Consider the following 19,675-nt stretch of genomic DNA (forward strand, 5'->3'; position numbering starts at 1 on the left):
AATACTTTAATGTGATTTCCCCCCCACCCTTAGGTTAACATAAAGGACAAAGTACTTGAACTGTTAATGTATTTTACAAAACATTCAGATGAAGAAGTACAAACAAAAGCCATCATTGGTCTAGGTAAGTTCAGACTAAATTTATTTTAGCTTTTAGCTCTTTTAAAAGTGGAGTAAACTTTTGAATATTGTGAATCTAAATTGTTAGTTTATTTAAATATGTTTCTACCGGCAATGTTGGTATGTAGAAGGAAGGACTGGGATTTAAAACACCTGGATTTCATTCATGCCTCAGCCAGTGACTTTGAGTGACCTTGAGAAAGCCACTTAATTTCTCAGTTCACCAGTCTCTTCATTAGTATAATAGAGGTAACTTACTATCTCCCACCTGTATTTCCTAGGGTGTCTTAGAATATTCAGCCAGATTCAGTGGCGTACACCTGTAATTCCTGCAACTCAGGAGGCTGAGGCAGGAGGATCTCCAGTTCAAGGCCACCCTTGGCAACTAGGAGATCTTTTTTCAAAATACAAAATAAAGATGGCTGGATGTGGCTCAGTGGTAGACTGCCCCTGGGTGCAATGCCCAGTACAAAGGAAAAATAAAAAACATTCATTATAGCACTTTTGATAAAGAAAGATAGCATATAGAAACTTGGTGCTATTTGCATACCTTTTGTTATTTTTCATTGCAAAATTTTGTCATTACACATAACTACCACTAAAGGTTAAAACACTGGGCAGTATACACAGCCTTATATAGAAACACATGATAACCAACCCAAGAGGAACAATTTGTCTACATACTTTTTTCATGTCATTTTTTTCAGGAGCATTGGTATAATAAAAATGTGTTCTGCCAACAGGTCTATATGGCTTATCTGGAAAGAAATTAGAATATAAGAAATAAGAGAATAGTACTAAATCACCTAAATTGAATAATCTTTAAAAATATGAAGTGTAAAACTTTCTTGCCTTAATTAAACATGTAATAAATTTTCTTTCTCTATAATATAAAATACAAGTACAAGAAGAGCAGTTTGTCCAGTTTGGGGGTTTTGTTTTTACTATTTTATGCAAATTGATATAAAGCTACCCAGTAAGTTTTAAAAATTATTTTTATTTATTTGGAAATGATATTTTGGTAGCATTCTCAAGGTTTATAATTTAACTCATATGCATGGGTAGTCATTTAAATTAGTCTTTTGACAAAAGTTAATAATAAAAAGATTCTGAGTTACCTACACCTCTTTAAATTTTGTTCATAATATCTGTAAACAAACTTAAATCTTATTACCTTATAATTCTTCTATTCCTTTCAGAAAATTATTTATAGCAAGTATAGTAAAAATCCAAACATTATTTACTAGGAAGTTAAATTGATGTAATAGTGCCTTTAAGCCAGTGTATATCATTAAATATTCAGTCTGAATATAGGTTACATGGAATGGCAAAAACCATTGTTAACAGCTAATTCAGAGAACAAATAAAATTTTAACTTAAAGAAGCAATGCTATCCAAAAAATCGAACCTGTAGACAAATTAATAAGACATCTTTCTTACCTGGGCCATAGTTATCCTATGTCTGATCACTCCATGCTTTGAGTTCAGTTGGGTTTTTGGCATCAATTCTTGGTGTCTTCAAGGATCTTCTTTTTTTTTTCTCAAATATTTATGTATAAAATAATATTCTTTTGCTATTTATTAGTGGTTATAGAATTCAGCATTGTGGCCTCGTGTTAATTCCATATGAAAAAGAAATGGAAGGTATTTTTAACTCTAATTAAATTTAGAAGTTTTTCTGTTTCATAAAATGGATCTATTTCAATATATTTTTAAAATAATTTCAATGTGGTGCCTTCTGCTAGGGATCTGAAAAATGTTTGCAGACATTACTTCTTAAATCCTGAAAACATCCCTTTGAGATAGGCGGGTGGTAAATATTATTGTCCCCATTTTACAGATGGAGAATTGAGGCACAGAGAGATTGTATGACTCACCCAGGGTCACAGTACAAGTCAGTGGTGGAGCCAGGAATAGAACCCAAGACTCCTGACTCCTAATCCACTCCCCTAGCCACTAGGCCCTGCTCCCTCCTCAAGGTTTCCTCTTGTGTGAAATTCTCCTTTGAAATGCAATTTCTTGTTTTTAATTCATGGGGAAAGAAGTACCTGCTCTAATACTGCTCTAGGTAAGGTCACCAGCATATTCTTCCAGTCATTCTAAGTTTTAAATTTTTGAAATAAGGAGCTTTTTATATAATTTAACATTTTCAGTAAATGTCACGTTTAATAGGAACATATGAAGAGTTTTTCCTCCCCCCTCTTTCTTAGGATTTGCCTTTATTCAACATCCAAGTCTAATGTTTGAGCAAGAAGTGAAGAATCTGTATAATAATATTTTATCTGATAAGAACTCCTCAGTAAACTTAAAAATACAAGTGTTAAAAAACCTCCAGACCTACCTACAAGAAGAAGATACACGTATGCAGCAAGCAGATAGAGACTGTAAGTGAAAATATATTCTTAAATTTCACAGTACAGTTACAGTTACAATATTCTGTAACTCATTTTCTTTAATCCAGATATCTAAATTTCCTTATATATTAGATGAAGGAATTTAATTAAGTAGGAGTCCTTGAGCTGAATTCGTATCTAGACTTTGGGATATTTTTTAAATCCCTAAAATAGTTGTAATGTCTGGATATATACAAACCTTAATATGTTGAAGCAAGAGAAGGAATTACAGTTCTCAGTGGGGTCTCATAGGAGCCTCTGACAAAAGGAAAAAAACATTTTGAGGTTTGAGTTGTAGCCTTAGTTTATAGCTAGTAAAGTTAGTATGCTCTTACTCTGTGTTTTCCATTTGCTTCCTTTTTTAGGGAAGAAAGTTGCAAAACAGGAAGACTTAAAAGAAATGGGTGATGTTTCCTCAGGGATGAGTAGTTCCATCATGCAACTTTACCTCAAACAGGTGCTTGAGGCGTTTTTTCACACCCAGTCAAGTGTACGCCACTTTGCCCTAAATGTCATTGCTTTGACTCTAAACCAAGGTCTTATTCATCCAGTTCAGGTAAGCAAGTTTCAAAGTAGTAGCACTACTAAAGAGCCACTTTGTCATTTGATGACATTGTGATTAGAGAATTAAGTAGTTCTTGATTCCTCTTATTCTTTAATTTCTTTTTCTAAACTCTTCTTTTGTTTTTCTTAAGAGTTAGAGTCTTGCTATGTTACCCAGGCTCTCCTCACATTCTTGGATTCAAGTGCTCCTTCTGCCTCAGCCTCCTGAGTTGGTCTAAACTTTTAAAAATCTTAAGTTTTGGACAGTCTCTTAGGTTGTCATTACTGCAGAGTACCTATATATTCATAATACTATCTCTATTAAATTTTACTTCCAATTTCTATTGATAGAACATGGACTTTTTTAAAGTAGGAATGACAAAATTATTTTAATTCATATTTTAGCCCCATTAATCAACAATATGATAATAATACTCAAGAGAATTAACTGGGTTTAAGAGTATATGTTCTGGGGCTGGGGTTATAGCTCAGTGGTAGAGCACTTGCCTAGCATGTGTGAGGCATTGGATTTGATCCTTAGCATCACATAAAAATAAATGAATGAAAGTATTGTGTCCATCTACAACTACAAATATTATTTTTAAATGATTATATGTTCCATAGAATAGAATTTTAAACATAAGAAAGTAAATTTTATAATCTGAGCTTAGTTTGCCTTTTTAATTTGGATGTAATATGACCTATCCAACATGTTAAAGCACTGGTGTGAGGATGAAATGATTTGATAAAGGGCTGGGGTGTAGCTCAGTGGTAGAGTGCTTGCCTAGCATGCACAAGACCCTGAGTTCAATCTCCAGCACCACAAAAGAGAGAGAAGGAGAGACAGCAGGGCGATGTAATAAACCTATTAATATTGCTGAGGATTGACAGTCAAAACTAAGGCAATATCTTGTGCTCAGGAGAATGCCATAGACTACAAAAGTAATCTTATCAAATTGTCAACTCTATGCCCTTTAAAATTTTTTATTATTTCCTTGCTTTTTTTTTATTTTGGTTTTTGGTTTTTTCATGGGGCTTTATCTAAAATATGCTATATTTAAATATAATGGGGCTCAGTCAGTGATGGAGCGCTGGCCGAGAATGCCTGAGGCCCTGGGTTCGAGCCTAGCATACATAAAAATAAACAAAATAAAGGTATTGTGTCCATCTACAACTAAAAATATATATTTTTTTTAAATAAATAAATATAATGTGCTCTTTCCTGTGGTCTGAAACAAAATACATTGACAAATATTTAATCAGTTCTTCATGCCTCACAGCTGTCATCAACAAGATCACTTATCACAGTGTATAGCAATATGTTAAGAATTTCACCTTTTGCAAACTTAAGTTCTTTTTATTATTATATAGATTGCAAATCCCTTATCTGAAATATTTGGAACCATAAGTGTTATATTTTAGAATTTTTCATAGTTTGAAATATTTGCTTAGCTTTTACCAGCTAGACATTCCTAATTGAAAATATGAAATGCTCCAAAATCCAAAATTTTCTGTTGGGCAAAGATTTCAGATTTTCAGATTATAAATTTTCAACAAGTATCTGCTTATTTAAACCTTTTATTTCATTTGTTTTGTTTGTTTGTTTTGTGGTACTGGGTATTAAACCCAGGGACATTCTGCCACTGAGCTAAACCCACAGCCCTTTTTATTTTTTGAGATAGGGTCTCACTCACTGTGTTGCCGAGGCTAGCTTTGAATTTTTGATCCTCCTACTTTGCCTCCTGAGTCACTGGTATTATAGATATGTGCCGCCATGCCTGGCTTGCTTTTCAGAACTGGTTAAAATTTTCACAAAAAGAAATTGCAAGAGTGGTACAATAAATTGCTTTATGCTTTTCACCTGTATTCACCGTATGTAACGTTTTGCCACATTTATTTTTATCTGTCTTCTTACATCTGCTTTTTTCTGAATCATTTGATAGTAAATTTCAGATGTGATTCTTTACATGTCAGCATGTGTCTTTAAGAACAAGGATATTGTCTATATACAATCATCAAGTTTAGGAAATTTAAAAGTTGATCTAATAAATGGGTCCCATTTTCAAATTTTTCCTAGCTAAGCCAATTATGTTCTTTAGAGACATTCTCATTTCTGGTCTGAGATTTAACCCATGATCACCCATTTCATTTGTTGTGGTATCTGTATCTTAAAGTAGTTTTATGTATTTTTCTGACTTTCTCAATGCTGTCTAAATATATATTTTTCTGACCTTCTCAATGCTGTCTGATTCAAATTCATTTAACATAGCAATGGTGTGTCTTAGGATTTAGCCCAGCACTTGCTTAATATGCGTGAGGCCCTGGATTTCATCCCTAGCAACAGGAAAAAAAAAGTAAAACAAATATGGCTTTACAAACTATCTGATTGTTTAGATCACATCTAAAATCAGCTTAGTGAAAAAATTATATTTTCCTAAGCTTTCACATATGGGAGGAAATTACTTTTGCCCTGTATTATTTTTACATAGCAATGTTAGTTAAGCTTCAAGAATTAATGAATTACACATTTGTAGTGTATTTTATGTGATAATCTTAAGTGAATAATCTTAGTGTGGGAGTACTCTAAAGAATCTTAAATTTACTTTGAAATTATTTAAATTTCACATCAATATTTTGCTAATGCTTTCTTATTTAAAATCAAAATTTATCATTTTAAGAAGAACATTAAAACACAGCATTTGTAGGCAAGCCTATAAAGCTAAATTTATATGTCCCAGATATACAAATTTTGACATATGTTGAGGTACATATATATTTTTTTTTACTGTAATATCTTATAAATATTTTTTTTCCAGTGTGTTCCATATTTAATTGCTATGGGCACAGACCCAGAACCTGCTATGCGGAACAAGGCTGATCAGCAGCTTGTGGAAATAGACAAAAAATATGCTGGATTCATTCATGTATGTATTTTTTTCCTCTTTTCACATTTTTTGTTGGTGCATATAATTGTATATAATGATGTATAATAATGGGATTTGTAGTTATATGTTGCACATGCACGCAATTTAACAGTACGGTTTAGCCAGTTTCACCCCCAGCACTTCCCCACTCACTTCCCACATTGTACCGCCTGGTCCCTTTCCTCTGCTAATCTCCCTTTGATTTTCATGAGATCCTGTCAACCCTCCAACTTTCTTTTCATTTTTCCTTTGTAGCTTCCACATATGAGAGAAAACATATGACCCTTGCTTGACCTTCTGAGTTTGGCTTATTTGCTTAACATAATGGTCTCTAGTTCTATCCATTTTTTTCTGCAAATGATGTGATTTCATTTTTTTTTTTTTTTTATGGCTGAATAAAACTTACATTGTGTATGTATGCCACCTTTTCTTTACTCGTTCTTCTGCTGATGAATGCCAAGACTGGTTCCATAGTTTGACAATGGTGCACATATATATTTTTTAATAGAATAACATGTATTTAAACATCTTTCTTTAACAAACAAGTCATTTATTTTAGAATAATATGTTTTGCTTAGTACTTATCTTTTAAACATGCAATTAAGTATCCCCAAACTGTTTGTTCTAGTTTAAAATTAACTTAAGATAAGTCCAGTAAGTAACTGGCTGAAAATTAGGAAGCGTTAGTTCTAGAGCCTACTCTGTGAATATGGCTGTAAAGACTTCCAGTCCTCAGTTTTTTCTTATAAAGTAAGAGGAGATGTCTAGAGTTCCTTCCAGCCTTTCATTCTGCAAATTGTATTATTTTAAATAAGAAAACCAAATAACAAAGTTAATCTCAAAATGTTATGCTGAAAGTATACTTTCAATTTAATTCTTTTAATTACCTTACCAAAATTAGACTTTTATTGATTTCAGATGAAAGCAGTGGCTGGTATGAAGATGTCTTACCAGGTACAACAGGCAATCAACACGTGCCTAAAAGATCCTGTAAGGGGTTTCAGACAAGATGAGTCCTCTAGTGCTTTGTGTTCACACCTTTACTCCATGATCCGTGGAAATCGCCAACATAGACGAGCCTTTCTTATTTCTTTACTCAACCTCTTTGATGACACAGCAGTAAGTATAGAAACTTGTTATTTTAAAAATATAAATGTTTTAGAAATTTTATGCCTCAAGTAGTCATCACTTTTAAAATCTTGCCATTTTAGCAAATTTAGTAACTATATTATGTGTTTTCTTACTCTGCTTTTATTTACATTTAATACAGTCAAAACTGAAGGGGAGGGGCTTGGGTTGTGGCTTGAAGGTGGAACGTTCGCCTAGCATGTGATAGGCACTGGGTTTGATCCTCAGCACCACATAAAAATAAAATAGATATTGTGTCCACCTATAACTAAAAAATAAATATTTTTTAAAAAACTGAAGGTGAAATTTTATATGAGAATAAATGTAATGAGGAGTAAAGTATAATTGTACCTCCATCCTGAGTATCATATTTATTCAGTACCTGCTGTTATATCAGTCATTGTATAAGAGATTATAGGATAAAATACAAAAGCATACTTTAATTAAAGAGTGGTGGTATCTACTCACTTAGAGCTTACAGACCAGTCTCTGTATATAGCAGCATTAAAAGAAAATCTTTTAAATCTTTAAATGTAAATCTTTTTTTTTTTTTACCACTTGTTAGCCTGACACAGATTTTTCACAATAAAACAAAATTATAATTGCCAGAGTAGAGATACTTTACTAGACCTTTTCCTTTTACAGTGCTACATGAAATTTTACTGTGTATGACCTAGCAAATAAATATTACAAACATCTGTTTCAGAATTGCCTGGGATATAATTTGTCATCACCACCATCATCATTATATCATCAGTATTCTGCTTTCATTATGTGTAGGACTCTTTGCTTATGATGTAGTGCTTTTGCCCTCAGAGGATTTTTACCTCCAGTTATGGGGCTAGGACACAAAATAAAAAGAATAAATAGTGATTGAGGGTAGCATATTCTGAGTGCTTGGTGGTTTGTATTGAAGCTATTACTGCAGTCTTTCCTTGTCTCTCTGTTGAGCTTAATTCCTGTGTGGTTTCACTGCCTACTGTGTATTATCCACTGAACATTTCTGTTATCTCAGCATTTGAAACTGGAAATTCAGCTCTCATGATGCAGTATTTTCTTCTAAGCACCTCCAACAAAGGTTATCAGAGGAGGAGCATATCACTGAAAGCCTAAAGAGATTTGATGAGCCAAATCTACTCTATATACCAGAAGAGGAAGATGTTTTTACCCCCAGGCAGGGGTAATATAAATAAGAATATGTGGCAGATAATAAATAGATTGTCATTTGTTGGGGCAGGAAGGTCTCAATGAAACATACTATCTGAAGGATCCTATAGACATTGGAGGATTGTTGAAAATATTTAAATAAAATGATGAGAACAAGTGCCAAAGAGCATTTTTAAAACGTGATTTTTTCCATCATTGTGTTCACAATGGAGTTTATAAAGAATTGATTTGGGGCTGGGATTGTGGCTCAGCGGTAGAGCGCTTGCCTAGCATGGGCGGGACTCAGGTTCAATCCTCAGCACCACATAAAAATAAAAGCATTGTGTTGTGTCCATCTACATCTAAAAAATAAATATTAAAAAAAAAGAATTGATTTATTTTAATGATAGTAAAGAAAGAAGAATGGGTAATAGGAAAGAAAAGGAAAAACATTGTGAGGAAGAAATAAATGAGATTGTGTAAGAAGAATAGGCAAAAAATAACTGGAATATATTTGTCCTGAGCACCAAAGAGAATAATGGGACTGTTGCTAATGCCAGTTTGAAAAGGAGTTGACTTGAGGAGGATATGTAAGGGAATAGTCAAAAGAGTTAGGAAGAAAAAACTGAGGAACGTTTCAGGAAATAAAGTATGGGTAATAGTGTCAGATGCTACTGAGAAGTCAAGGAGAATAGAAGTAAAAATAAAAATACATACATAGGGATGATTGGTGAACCTGGTAGACAGAAACAGTCAAAGAGTGAGATACAAAAGCATACTTTAATTCAAAGAGTAGTGGAGAAGGTATAGAGAAAGCAGTCTAAACTCTTTTAAAACCTACTATGTTCCATTATCCTATATAGAATTGAAAATTTGAGACTTAATGAGTTAAGAAGTTTAATTTTGAAAGGAAGGAGCAATTAAGACTTTTATGACAAAAGTTGGAGAATTTCAAGTTTCCTTTTTGCTTTTTTTTATTTATTTTTGAACTGTAAGTATGTCGAAGGAATTTGAATATTATCAAGTCCTTCTGTTTACATTTTATATGATTTATGAGAATCTGTTTACTTCTTTTTAAAACCAACAACTAGCAATAACTATAATTTTTCTCTTAAATTTTGCCTATCTGGTAATACTGTTAAAACAACTCTGACATTCTAAATTACAAATATATAGGAAACTGACAAATGTTTTATTAGTACATGAATTTGGGTTTTTTTTTTTTTTTTTTTTTAACCCATGTATTAGTACTATAATTACCACTTGATTTTGAGGGCAGAATAGTAACTGTGTGTAACTGATCTCCATATGAGTTAAACTCTTAGAAGCACAATGACAAACAATGAAGAACTCATAGGTATGTTTTCTGATGCAGTATGGCTTTATCATAAAGGTCACATATACTCTATAAGAAAACTTCAAGGATTTTCATTTGGGTACACTAAAAAATTCACCTCTTCCCTCTTAAGTTAGTATGGTGTAAGTTATCATAAAAATCTTCTAAAATAGGTATAAGACTATTTTATAAACTCTGTTTCTGTCCCCAACCCTTTTCTTTCTTATATACCTTTCTTCCTCTTTCTTTCCTTCTGCCTTCCTTCTTCCTCCCATCTTTTTTTTAATCCATCCCCTCTTTTATTTCTCTTTGTCTCTCTTTAACATTAACTGAGGTGAAAGTGCCCTGTAATATTTTTTCTAAAACGTTTTTTTGGATGGGTATTTAGGCTATCCACTAAATGTGTGTACCTTTTTTTAAAATTTACAGAAAACAGAAGTGACTATGCTCTTGTATATAGCAGACAATCTAGCCTGTTTTCCATACCAGACACAGGAAGAGCCGTTGTTTATAATGCATCATATAGACATTACACTCTCAGTTTCTGGTAGTAACCTACTGCAGTCATTCAAGGAGGTAAGTTACACACATTACTATTCTTAATGCATCTTTCAAAATACAGGCATGCTGTTTTCATTGTTTTGTTTTTCATTTTTATTCTTTCACAATATATTAAATCTTTCTAAATTAACTTATTGAAATCTGGGCAGTCCTTGAATTGGGAGAGGAAGTGGGTTACCATTTCTAGTCAGAAAGATCTAAAACCATCCATTTCTAGGTCATTTAGGTGATTTTATAAAATATACACACATGGATTATTCTGATAAGCCATCCCACTTCTTATTTCTCATCTTAAACAACAACCTTAAGTGTTTCATTTTCATTCATATATCCATTTAAACCTCATTTTAGAACACCTTACTATTCTGTAAATCTTGTGCTGTAGGTCATAATAGTGTACATAAAGATATGTAGATGTGGGTATTTAGCCTACTTATAGAGAAACATTAAATTCATATTACCATTGATCGCCTTGTCCTTCAACAACAGCTTCATAATGGAGTTATAGCATTTTATATGTCCAAAATCGTTGCGAAATTTCTTATAAACTTTGTCTTTTCTGTTATGACTTTTAGAAAATTTTAATTAATTATAAAAGCAACCTTAACATAGTTAAGCACTCAGTTTTCTTTAAAAGTTGAATAGAATATTTATATGTGCTTGATAATGCAATTAGATCTCATTTTACAGTAGTAGTGCTCAAAACAGCCTTGTCAAACCAGTAAGTCAGGGAAATTGTTTAAGCTATTTTATTAATTTTAAGCTATCTTAAATTATTTAAGCTATCTGGGATTAAAGAAGTATTTAAACCCTTGCTAATTTAAGTGTGAACCTCAGACTAGAAGCACTAGGTTCACCAAGAGCTTATCAGAGCTGCAAAGCCTCAGACCCCACACTAGCCCTGCTGAAATGCCCATCTGCATTTTTAACAAAATCTATAGGTTATTAGTATGCCCATTAATGTTTGAGAACTTAATGATTATACAGAAATTTTAGCCATCATGCTTATTTTATTTTGTTACATTTGTAAATAGAATTGTAACATTTTTCCTGTTTTATTTCGGGGTGTTGGGGGTACACTACCACTGAACTACATTCCCAGCCCTTTTTACTTTTTATTTCGAGAATTGCCAAGGCTGTCTTAAACTTGCCATCCTCCTGCCTTTGCTCCAGAGTCACTGGGATTGGAGACCTGTGCCACCAAATCCAGCCTATTTTATTTCACAGCAGTTAACATTTTGTAATTAAGTTATCCTCCCCATTCCACCACCTAAACCCAGTTGACTTAGAGCTAACATTTTCAAAAAGTACAGAGAAACAGGATTTAAGTTTTCAAGGAGTAGTTTGATAGATGTTGAGGATGTTTAAGCCTACTGTATTCTCATTTATATAATTGCTTTATATAAATGGCATGCCTCTATACCAAACTGATACTTTTGTAGAACTATCTTTCATTACTATCCTTATGAGAAAATTGTTTTTCCTTCTAGTGATATTTCAAAAGGTTATTTTGAAATTCAGAGGTATTTCAGGGGAGAGGAGGATGGGTATTTTATATGATTTTACTTATTATAAGTCTTGGGACCTAACTTTTCCCCAAGACATACTTCTCCAATTGTTTATAGGAAGTCATGGGCTTTATAAAACGTTAGTTTAAGGAAGCTTTTTTAAGTTATTGAATGGAATATACTTACATCTGTTAGTGGTAATTTATTTTTATTATTTTTCAAACGGAAGAATTTCCTCTTTCTTTCAGTCTATGGTAAAGGACAAAAGGAAAGAGAGAAAATCATCACCTAGTAAGGAAAATGAGTCAAGCGAGAGTGAAGAAGAAGTTTCCAGGCCTCGGAAGTCGCGGAAACGTGTAGATTCGGATTCAGATTCAGATTCAGAAGATGATATAAATTCAGTGATGAAATGTTTGCCAGAAAATTCAGCTCCTTTAATTGAATTTGCAAATGTCTCCCAGGGTATTTTATTGCTTCTCATGTTAAAACAACACTTGAAGAATCTCTGTGGATTTTCTGATAGGTAAGTTTACATAAGCAGTGAGAGGAAACCAAAAATTCACTCTGTTCAAATAATAAAGAAATATAAACCTAGTTTTTATTGCATGCTTATCTTAATATTGGAAATAGTTTTGGTTAAGAAAAAATGCATGAAATGGTGCATGCCTATAAGCCTAGCGACTCAGAAGGCTAATAAGGCTGGAGGATCACAAGTTCAAGGTCATCCTAGGCAACTTAGACCCTATCTCAAAATAAAAAGGATTGGGGGATGGAACCCAGGGACACTTTACCACTGAGCTACAATTAATTACAATTTTTAAAATAAAAAATGCACAAATTGCCATGCATGGTGGCTTGTACCTCTGTCCCCAGCTACTTGGGAGGCTAAGTCAGAAGAATCACAAGTTTGAGTCCAACCTGGGCAACATTAGGCATCATTGAGATGCTGTCTGTTTCAAAAAATGTTAAATAAATACACAAATATATGAATTGGTCAGTCAATATCATGATCCTGAATTCAACCCCAGAACGTGATCCTTTTTATTATTACATAATATTCCACTGTGTAATATTTTATAATTTATTTATTTTCTTACAGTATTCAAAGAGGAAAAGCTTTTTTTTTTTTTTTTGGTGACAATACATTATGAATAAAAGGATTCATTTTATTGATTTCTTTAAAAAGGCTTTCCTGAAGACAGTGAAATCTTAAAATAGATAACAATTTTAAATTCATAAGGAACTATGAAATCAAAATAGATGTAAATCGGGGTGGGGATTTAGCTCAGTTGGTATAGGGTTTGTCTTGCATGCACAAGGCCCTGGGTACCCAGTAGCACAAAAACAAGATATAAATCAACTAGGCTGAGCTCTAAGAGACCCCATGCAGCCTTCGTGTGTATGGGTGTGTGTGTGGGGTGTGTTACTGGGTATTCTGGGGATTGAACACAGGGGTGTTCAGCCCCTGAGCCTACATCCCCAGTCCTTTTCATTTATTTTGGGATGGAGTCTCCATAAGTTACTGGGTCTGGCCTCTAACTTGTGATCCTCCTGCCTCCGCCTTCCAAGTTGGTGGGATATGGGCATGCGCCATCGTACCTGGTTGCCAGATAATCTTTATAAAGTAGGAGATGGAGAAGTGCTAATTATTATGAACTTTATTAGTCACTAAAGGTATCTTTAGTCTTCTTGACATGTCTTACAGTCTGAAACCTTAGAATAGTAATCAAAAATTCAAATTTAATAAGAGACAAATAATAAGTGGACCAGGTCAATGGCCAACTAGAAAGTGAATGTTTCATGTAAAAGGATCACTTAAGTGGACATTTTTAGGACTTAGGGATGTAACTCAGTGGTAGAGTATATGACTAGCATGTGGAAAGCCCTACGCTTGATCCCCAGCACCCAAAAAAAAGGGCGCTTCTTGGTAATGCGCTCGCCTGGCATGCACCGGGCGATGGGTTCGATCCTCAGCACCACATAAAAATAAAATAAAAATGTTGTGTCCACTAAAAACTAAAAAATATATATTAAAAAAAAATTCTCTCTCTTAAAAAAAAAAAAGACGCTTCTTAGGTTTTCATTTACATGTTGCCACAGGAGAAGTGGGTAGAGTTCCTACATTTTCAAGAGAAATTTAAACTATTTTTTTCTAACACAGTGCTGCAGATTGAACCCAGAGTCTTCACACACACTAAGCATGTGCTCTATCACTGAACTACATCCCCAGCTTTAGAAATTCAGAATTTTGTGATTGGTAGGTAAATCTTAGCAACTAATCTAGAGTAACTTAAAACCTTATAAGATGTTGGCAGTGAAAAGGAGTTGAAAAGATTTGTAATCAGAGTTGCTAGTAATCTGAAACAAGTTTATAAACCATCAGTCTGGCTGCTATGCAAAGAATGAATAGGCGGAAGGCAGCAAGCAGGGGGCAAGCCAGCTAGGTTTTAGTAAGTCATTGTACTAAAGCTGCCTTGTGATCACAGTATTACAAAACAGACATGAGAAACTAATTTCATTAAAAGAATATTTCTTATCTATAATCAGATTTCTCCAAATTTGGTGCTTCCTTACATCCAGGTATTTTTTCTCCATCCCCATCCTTTTGATGCCTGTATTTAAGACAAACACTGATAGAAACAAGATAAAATTACTTTTTCAATCTTTGTTTCTTATGTCTTTCTTTTTTAAAATTATATTTTTATGTCCAAGTTCATTAGTTGAAATCTATGTAATAAAAGTGTTGTTAACAAATAAAATATAACTTGAATCAGTTTAAATGTAAGGACCTGAAATTTTTTTAAGCTTTTGGTTTTGTTTTCCCAAAACAGTAAAATTCAGAAATACTCTCCATCTGAGTCTGCAAAAGTATACGATAAAGCAATTAACCGAAAAACAGGAGTTCATTTTCATCCCAAACAAACGCTGGACTTCCTGCGGAGTGATATGGCTAATTCCAAAATCACTGAAGATGTGAAGAGGAGTATAGTAAAACAGTATCTAGATGTGAGTAGTAAAATTGAAAATATTTCTTTCTCATTGTGACTGTTTTAGAAAGTACATTTTCAGGAGAGAGATAGCTGTTTCATTTACATTGAATGTAAGCTTCATGAACTATCAATTTATTATTCTCTGTATAGTTTTAATAAGGTACTCTAAGAGTGACTTTCCTTTTGCACCCACTACATCATAATTATTGTTCCTTAGAAAAAAACATTTCATAGATAAAATATGAAAGATTATAGTAAAAGTGTGTGTATTTTTAACTAAATGGATTATATGTTATATATTATAAAGGAACAACTGTGAACAATCCTCTTTTTACCTTTGGCTATTCTGTTCTCTTTTCTGACAAGCAATATTACTTTTCATGTATTCTTACATGAGTAATATGTTACATATTTATACATCTCTATGTATACTTATTTACAAAGTATGTGAGACAGTGTGTACAAAATGTGCTTAAATGTCTTTAAGTATTTAAATTCATAGAAACAGAAAGTAAAATCTAGGTTGCCAGGGTCTGGGAGGAAGAATGGATAGGTAGTTACTGTTATTAATGAGTATAGGGTTTGTGTTTAGAATGATAAAAAAGCGGGGCTTTTTTATTTATTTATTTTTATGTGGTGCTGAAGATCAGACTCAGGGCCTTGTACATGCTAGTTGAGCACTCTACTGCTGAGTCACAACTCCAGCTCCAAGTTTTGTATTTTAATCTGCTCAAAGCAATAGCTGAACATAAATCATATCAGCTTTTTGACTAGGAATGAAGTCTACACAATGGTCATATTATTCACACATTTTACTAATATTTTACTCTAAATTTTTTTTTTAAGTATTTTAGTTCTCTTTTGTGCATGGTGAGAGAAAGGGATTCAGTTTCATTTTGTTGCATATGGATTTCCAGTTCTCCCAGCACTATTTGTTGAAGATGCTATCCTTTCTCCATTGCATGCTTTTAGCACTTTTGTCTAATATAAGGTAGTTGTAATTTTGTGGATTGGTCTCTGTGTCCTCTATTCTGTACCATTGGTCTTACCCGCCTGTTTTGGTACCAGTACCATGCTGTTTTTGTTACTATTGCTCTATAGTATAGTTTGAAATCTGGTATTGCTATACCTCCTGTTTCACTCTTCCTGCTTAGAATTGCTTTAGCTATTCTGGGTCTTTTATTTCTCCAGATGAATTTCATGATTGCTTTTTCTATTTCTGCGAGGAATGCCATTGGGATTTTGATTGGCATTGCATTAAACCTATAGTGTACTTTTGGTAGTATGGCCATTTTAATGGTATTAATTCTGCCTATCCATGAACAAGGTATATCTTTCCATCTTCTGATCCTGCAATTTGTACCCATGGAAAAATGAGAATTCATACCCTATTTGAATCAAATGTATGATATGTCAGGATCATTGTATTGTCTTGAGCAACTAATTAAAAAAAAAAAAAGAAAATCTATAGCTTTCAAACAGAAAAAAAAAAGTATTTTAGTTCTCATTTTGCATTCTTCACCATTCTTTTTTCCTTTTTCCTCGTTTTTTCTTAGCAGAGAGCAAAGAGGGCAAAGAACTAAAAAGATGTCTAACCGTATTTCTAATCACCTGAGTACTTGATGACTTAGACCAAGAGTTAGCAAACTATGGCTTATGGGCCAAATCTACCCATTGCCTGGTTTTTTTGTTGTTGTTGTTGTTTGTTTGTTTCTGTTTTGTTTTATGAAGTTTTAGTAAGATAGCCATGCTCAGTCTATAGCTGCTTTCTACAACAGTGGTAAAGTTGCATAATAGTGACTTAAGGTTTGCAAACCCAGAAATACTTATCCGACTCTGTTTACCAACAGTTATTTTGAACAGTAAATGTGGTCTTTTCACCCACTACTGCCATAGGATACATTTAGGAATTTGACAATCTTGTGTGAAATATTTACTTAAAACTCTGAATTAATATCTATTTTTTTATAGTTCAAACTTCTCATGGAACATCTAGACCCTGATGAAGAAGAGGAAGAAGGAGAGGTGTCAGCTAGCACAAATGCTCGGAACAAAGCAATTACCTCGCTGCTTGGAGGAGGCAGCCCTAAAAATAATACAGCAGAGACAGAAGATGATGAAAGTGATGGGGAGGATAGAGGAGGAGGCACTTCAGGGGTGAGGCGGAGGAGGAGTCAACGTATTTCGCAGCGTATTACGTAAAATGATTTTTATGTGCTTATATATGTCAGTCTATTAAATGTACACCAAGTAATGTAATACTTATAAGAGAAAACATTTTGTAGATAGAGATTCTCTACCTAACCATTTATATACATCCTTTTGTAGAAAGTTTAACATAAAAGATAATAAAAAAAAAACAGAAATGAGATTTATGCAGCAAAAAGGGTTATTAATTTTTCTTTGAATTGTATTAACGTGTGTTATCCTTTTTATTGTTGCTAAGTTTTATGTAGCTTTATGGTTCATATGTATATATAATTTTATATCAAGAGTAAAGACACGGGTACAAATTAAGAGTTTTATGGTTTTACAAGTATATTGTTAACCCCTTGGCGCTGGCGGTCACGGTGCGTCTCATTGCCGGCAATGGAAGTGTGCTGGGAAATCCCAACTCCCGGCGTCAAGGGATTAAAAGCAATAAAAACAATAATTTCACTAAAATTCTTTTGTGTAACACTTCGTCTTTTTTCCCCCCCCTCCCAATATTTTAGTCATTGAGAAGGTCAAAACGAAATTCAGACTCTACGGAGTTGGCAGCACAGATGAATGAAAGTGTTGACGTCATGGATGTCATCGCTATTTGCTGTCCAAAGTACAAAGATCGACCACAAATTGCAAGAGTAGTACAGAAAACCAGCAATGGCTTCAGTGTTCAGTGGATGGCAGGCTCCTACAGTGGCTCCTGGACTGAGGCTAAGCGCCGTGATGGCCGCAAACTGGTGCCTTGGGTAGACACTATTAAAGAGTCAGACATTATTTACAAAAAAATTGCTCTAACGAGTGCTAATAAGCTGACTAATAAAGTTGTTCAGACTTTACGATCCCTGTATGCCGCCAAGGATGGGACTTCCAGCTAATGAATTTGTACATGCAGCCAAATTTACAGGAATTTTTTTAAAAGGCAGAAAAACTTGAAATATCAACATTCTGGCAAAAAAAAAAAAAAAAAATCAGTTTTTTGAAGAGTAAGAGTGGAACCTGGGATGCAGGAACAAAAGAAGGAAATGTTGGGCAAACATTTTTGTGGGAGCTCCCTTCGCTGTTGTGCAGCAGAAACAGATTCTCAGTTCATTTTTACTCCCACTGTATTATAGTTTAACAAAAATTGTTTATATCTTGGAAAAAAACTTTCTGTTTAAAAAAAAATAAACAAGTGAATGTTGGAAATTAGTCTGTTAATGTTCTTAATAAAGTGTTCTTGGAGTTTAACCTAGCAGCGGATGGCTTTCTTTAGCTTAGCCCAGTTTCCAGGGAAGCATTGTTTTTTCCAGGCTGTAAAATGGCAGAATCTCCTGGATATATAATTTATTATGTTGAAAAAAAAAAAAAGCATGCAGTATCTATGACCTATCTGCAGAAGGAGTTTTTGTAAATGTAGATTTTGTTGTATTAGGTCACCCTGAAAACAATACAAGAAAAGGGATCCCCAGGCAATCTGGTGGAGCGAATACTGCAATAAATTTTTTTACTTCTCTTTGTTACTTGTCTGTTTCCATTTGAATTTCTTATTGTAAAAAATCTGTTTAAATCCATTTATATTATTTTGCAGTCTTATGTAAAATTTATTATATCACTGATTTTCAAAGCAAAACATAAAAATATTGTTTATACAGTTTGTATAGGCTGACTTCTGAATAATTGGTATCTTATTATTTTCATTCCCATAAGAGGGTGTAAACAATTAACTCCAGGGTTTTATTGTATCCTGCAATATTTAGTATTAACTATATATGATTTAGCACTGTGCCAAACACATTTTCAAGAGTACATTTTGATATAAAAAGAAACTATAGTTTATTCCTTGTATGCTTCAATTTCTTTCTAGTGATGTCATAATGGTAATATTTATTTTTTAAACCTTGGGGAAAGGTAACAGTTCCTCTATTTTGAAAAAAACAGCATTTCTCTTTAAATGATGCCATGCTATTTTAGAAATAGAATGAAGATGAATGTGACACTTCATCATTACACACATTTTTCACAGATTATTTTTTAATGCTGAAAGAGTAATTTTACTAGTTGAAATATTTCTTCATTTTCTATTATAAATGTTTTATCATACATTTTGGGGGAGCAATTGTCATTTATACATTAGTTACTTCAAATACCTCGACTAAATTGGGAGAAGGGTATTTAGCCTTAGATCTACATCGTTGATACTCAGAAAAATAGTAATGTCTAAAATTTATAGTGGATGAGGTCTGTTTCAAGTTTATTTTTCAAAACTATGTACTTATTAACACTTTGAAAAAAAGTTGACTTAGCTCTAAAATGCTAAGTTTCATGAATCTGGCAAGTAATGAAGGTATTCAATTTGTGAGGAAGAATGACTGCCACAAAATACCTTTTTGTGAACACCTATTAAACCACTGTGAAAATAACTTTTCAGGATCTATTTCCTATGTGGAATTCTTTCAGAATGCTTTCTTGAAGGAAGTGTTTTCATTTTTTTCCTCATAATTGCATGTTCCCTTCCCTTTTACTGTGAACTCTTTGCGACAAAACTAGATTGGGTTTTTTCCCCTCAGAATTTGTCATTTTGTATTAAAAATGGATTTGAGGAAGCCTATAAAAACAATAATATCAATAAGAGTAAAATATCAGTTAGAGAAAATATAAAGTTCAGCCTAGAGTACTAAAGAATAAAAATGTGAGTTAAAAAAAAAAACAACTTTCTATCCTATATGTTTGGTAGTGTTGCATGTTGTCATTTTATTCTCACAAAACCCTTCTAATTAAAACACTTTATCCCCATTTTGTACATGAGAAAATGGGCTCAGAGAATTCAGTAATTTGCAATTTA

At 33.3% G+C, this 19,675-nt stretch overlaps 1 protein-coding gene across 4 annotated transcripts in view; it reads left to right on the forward strand.

The window, feature by feature from the left end:
• The window catches only part of Nipbl (NIPBL cohesin loading factor), a 178,679-nt gene extending 160,330 nt beyond the window's left edge, over positions 1–18,349 (forward strand). For 2 of the 4 annotated variants that reach the window (XM_076857381.2, XM_076857382.2), the window contains exons 38-47: positions 34–124; positions 2,331–2,504; positions 2,879–3,069; positions 5,873–5,980; positions 6,899–7,099; positions 10,020–10,166; positions 11,908–12,182; positions 14,491–14,665; positions 16,621–16,806; positions 17,364–18,349. In XM_076857381.2, coding sequence (XP_076713496.1) covers positions 34–124; positions 2,331–2,504; positions 2,879–3,069; positions 5,873–5,980; positions 6,899–7,099; positions 10,020–10,166; positions 11,908–12,182; positions 14,491–14,665; positions 16,621–16,806; positions 17,364–17,729 — 1,914 coding nt within the window. In that variant the 3' untranslated portion in view covers positions 17,730–18,349. Of the gene's footprint in view, positions 1–33; positions 125–2,330; positions 2,505–2,878; positions 3,070–5,872; positions 5,981–6,898; positions 7,100–10,019; positions 10,167–11,907; positions 12,183–14,490; positions 14,666–16,620; positions 16,848–17,363 lie in introns of all 4 variants that reach the window. The other 2 variants (XM_076857384.2, XM_076857383.2) reach the window with 2 other exon arrangements.
• Positions 18,350–19,675: the final 1,326 nt, after the last annotated feature.

Source organism: Callospermophilus lateralis, chromosome 5, assembly GCF_048772815.1.
Source record: "Callospermophilus lateralis isolate mCalLat2 chromosome 5, mCalLat2.hap1, whole genome shotgun sequence".
Lineage (NCBI taxonomy): Eukaryota > Metazoa > Chordata > Mammalia > Rodentia > Sciuridae > Callospermophilus > Callospermophilus lateralis.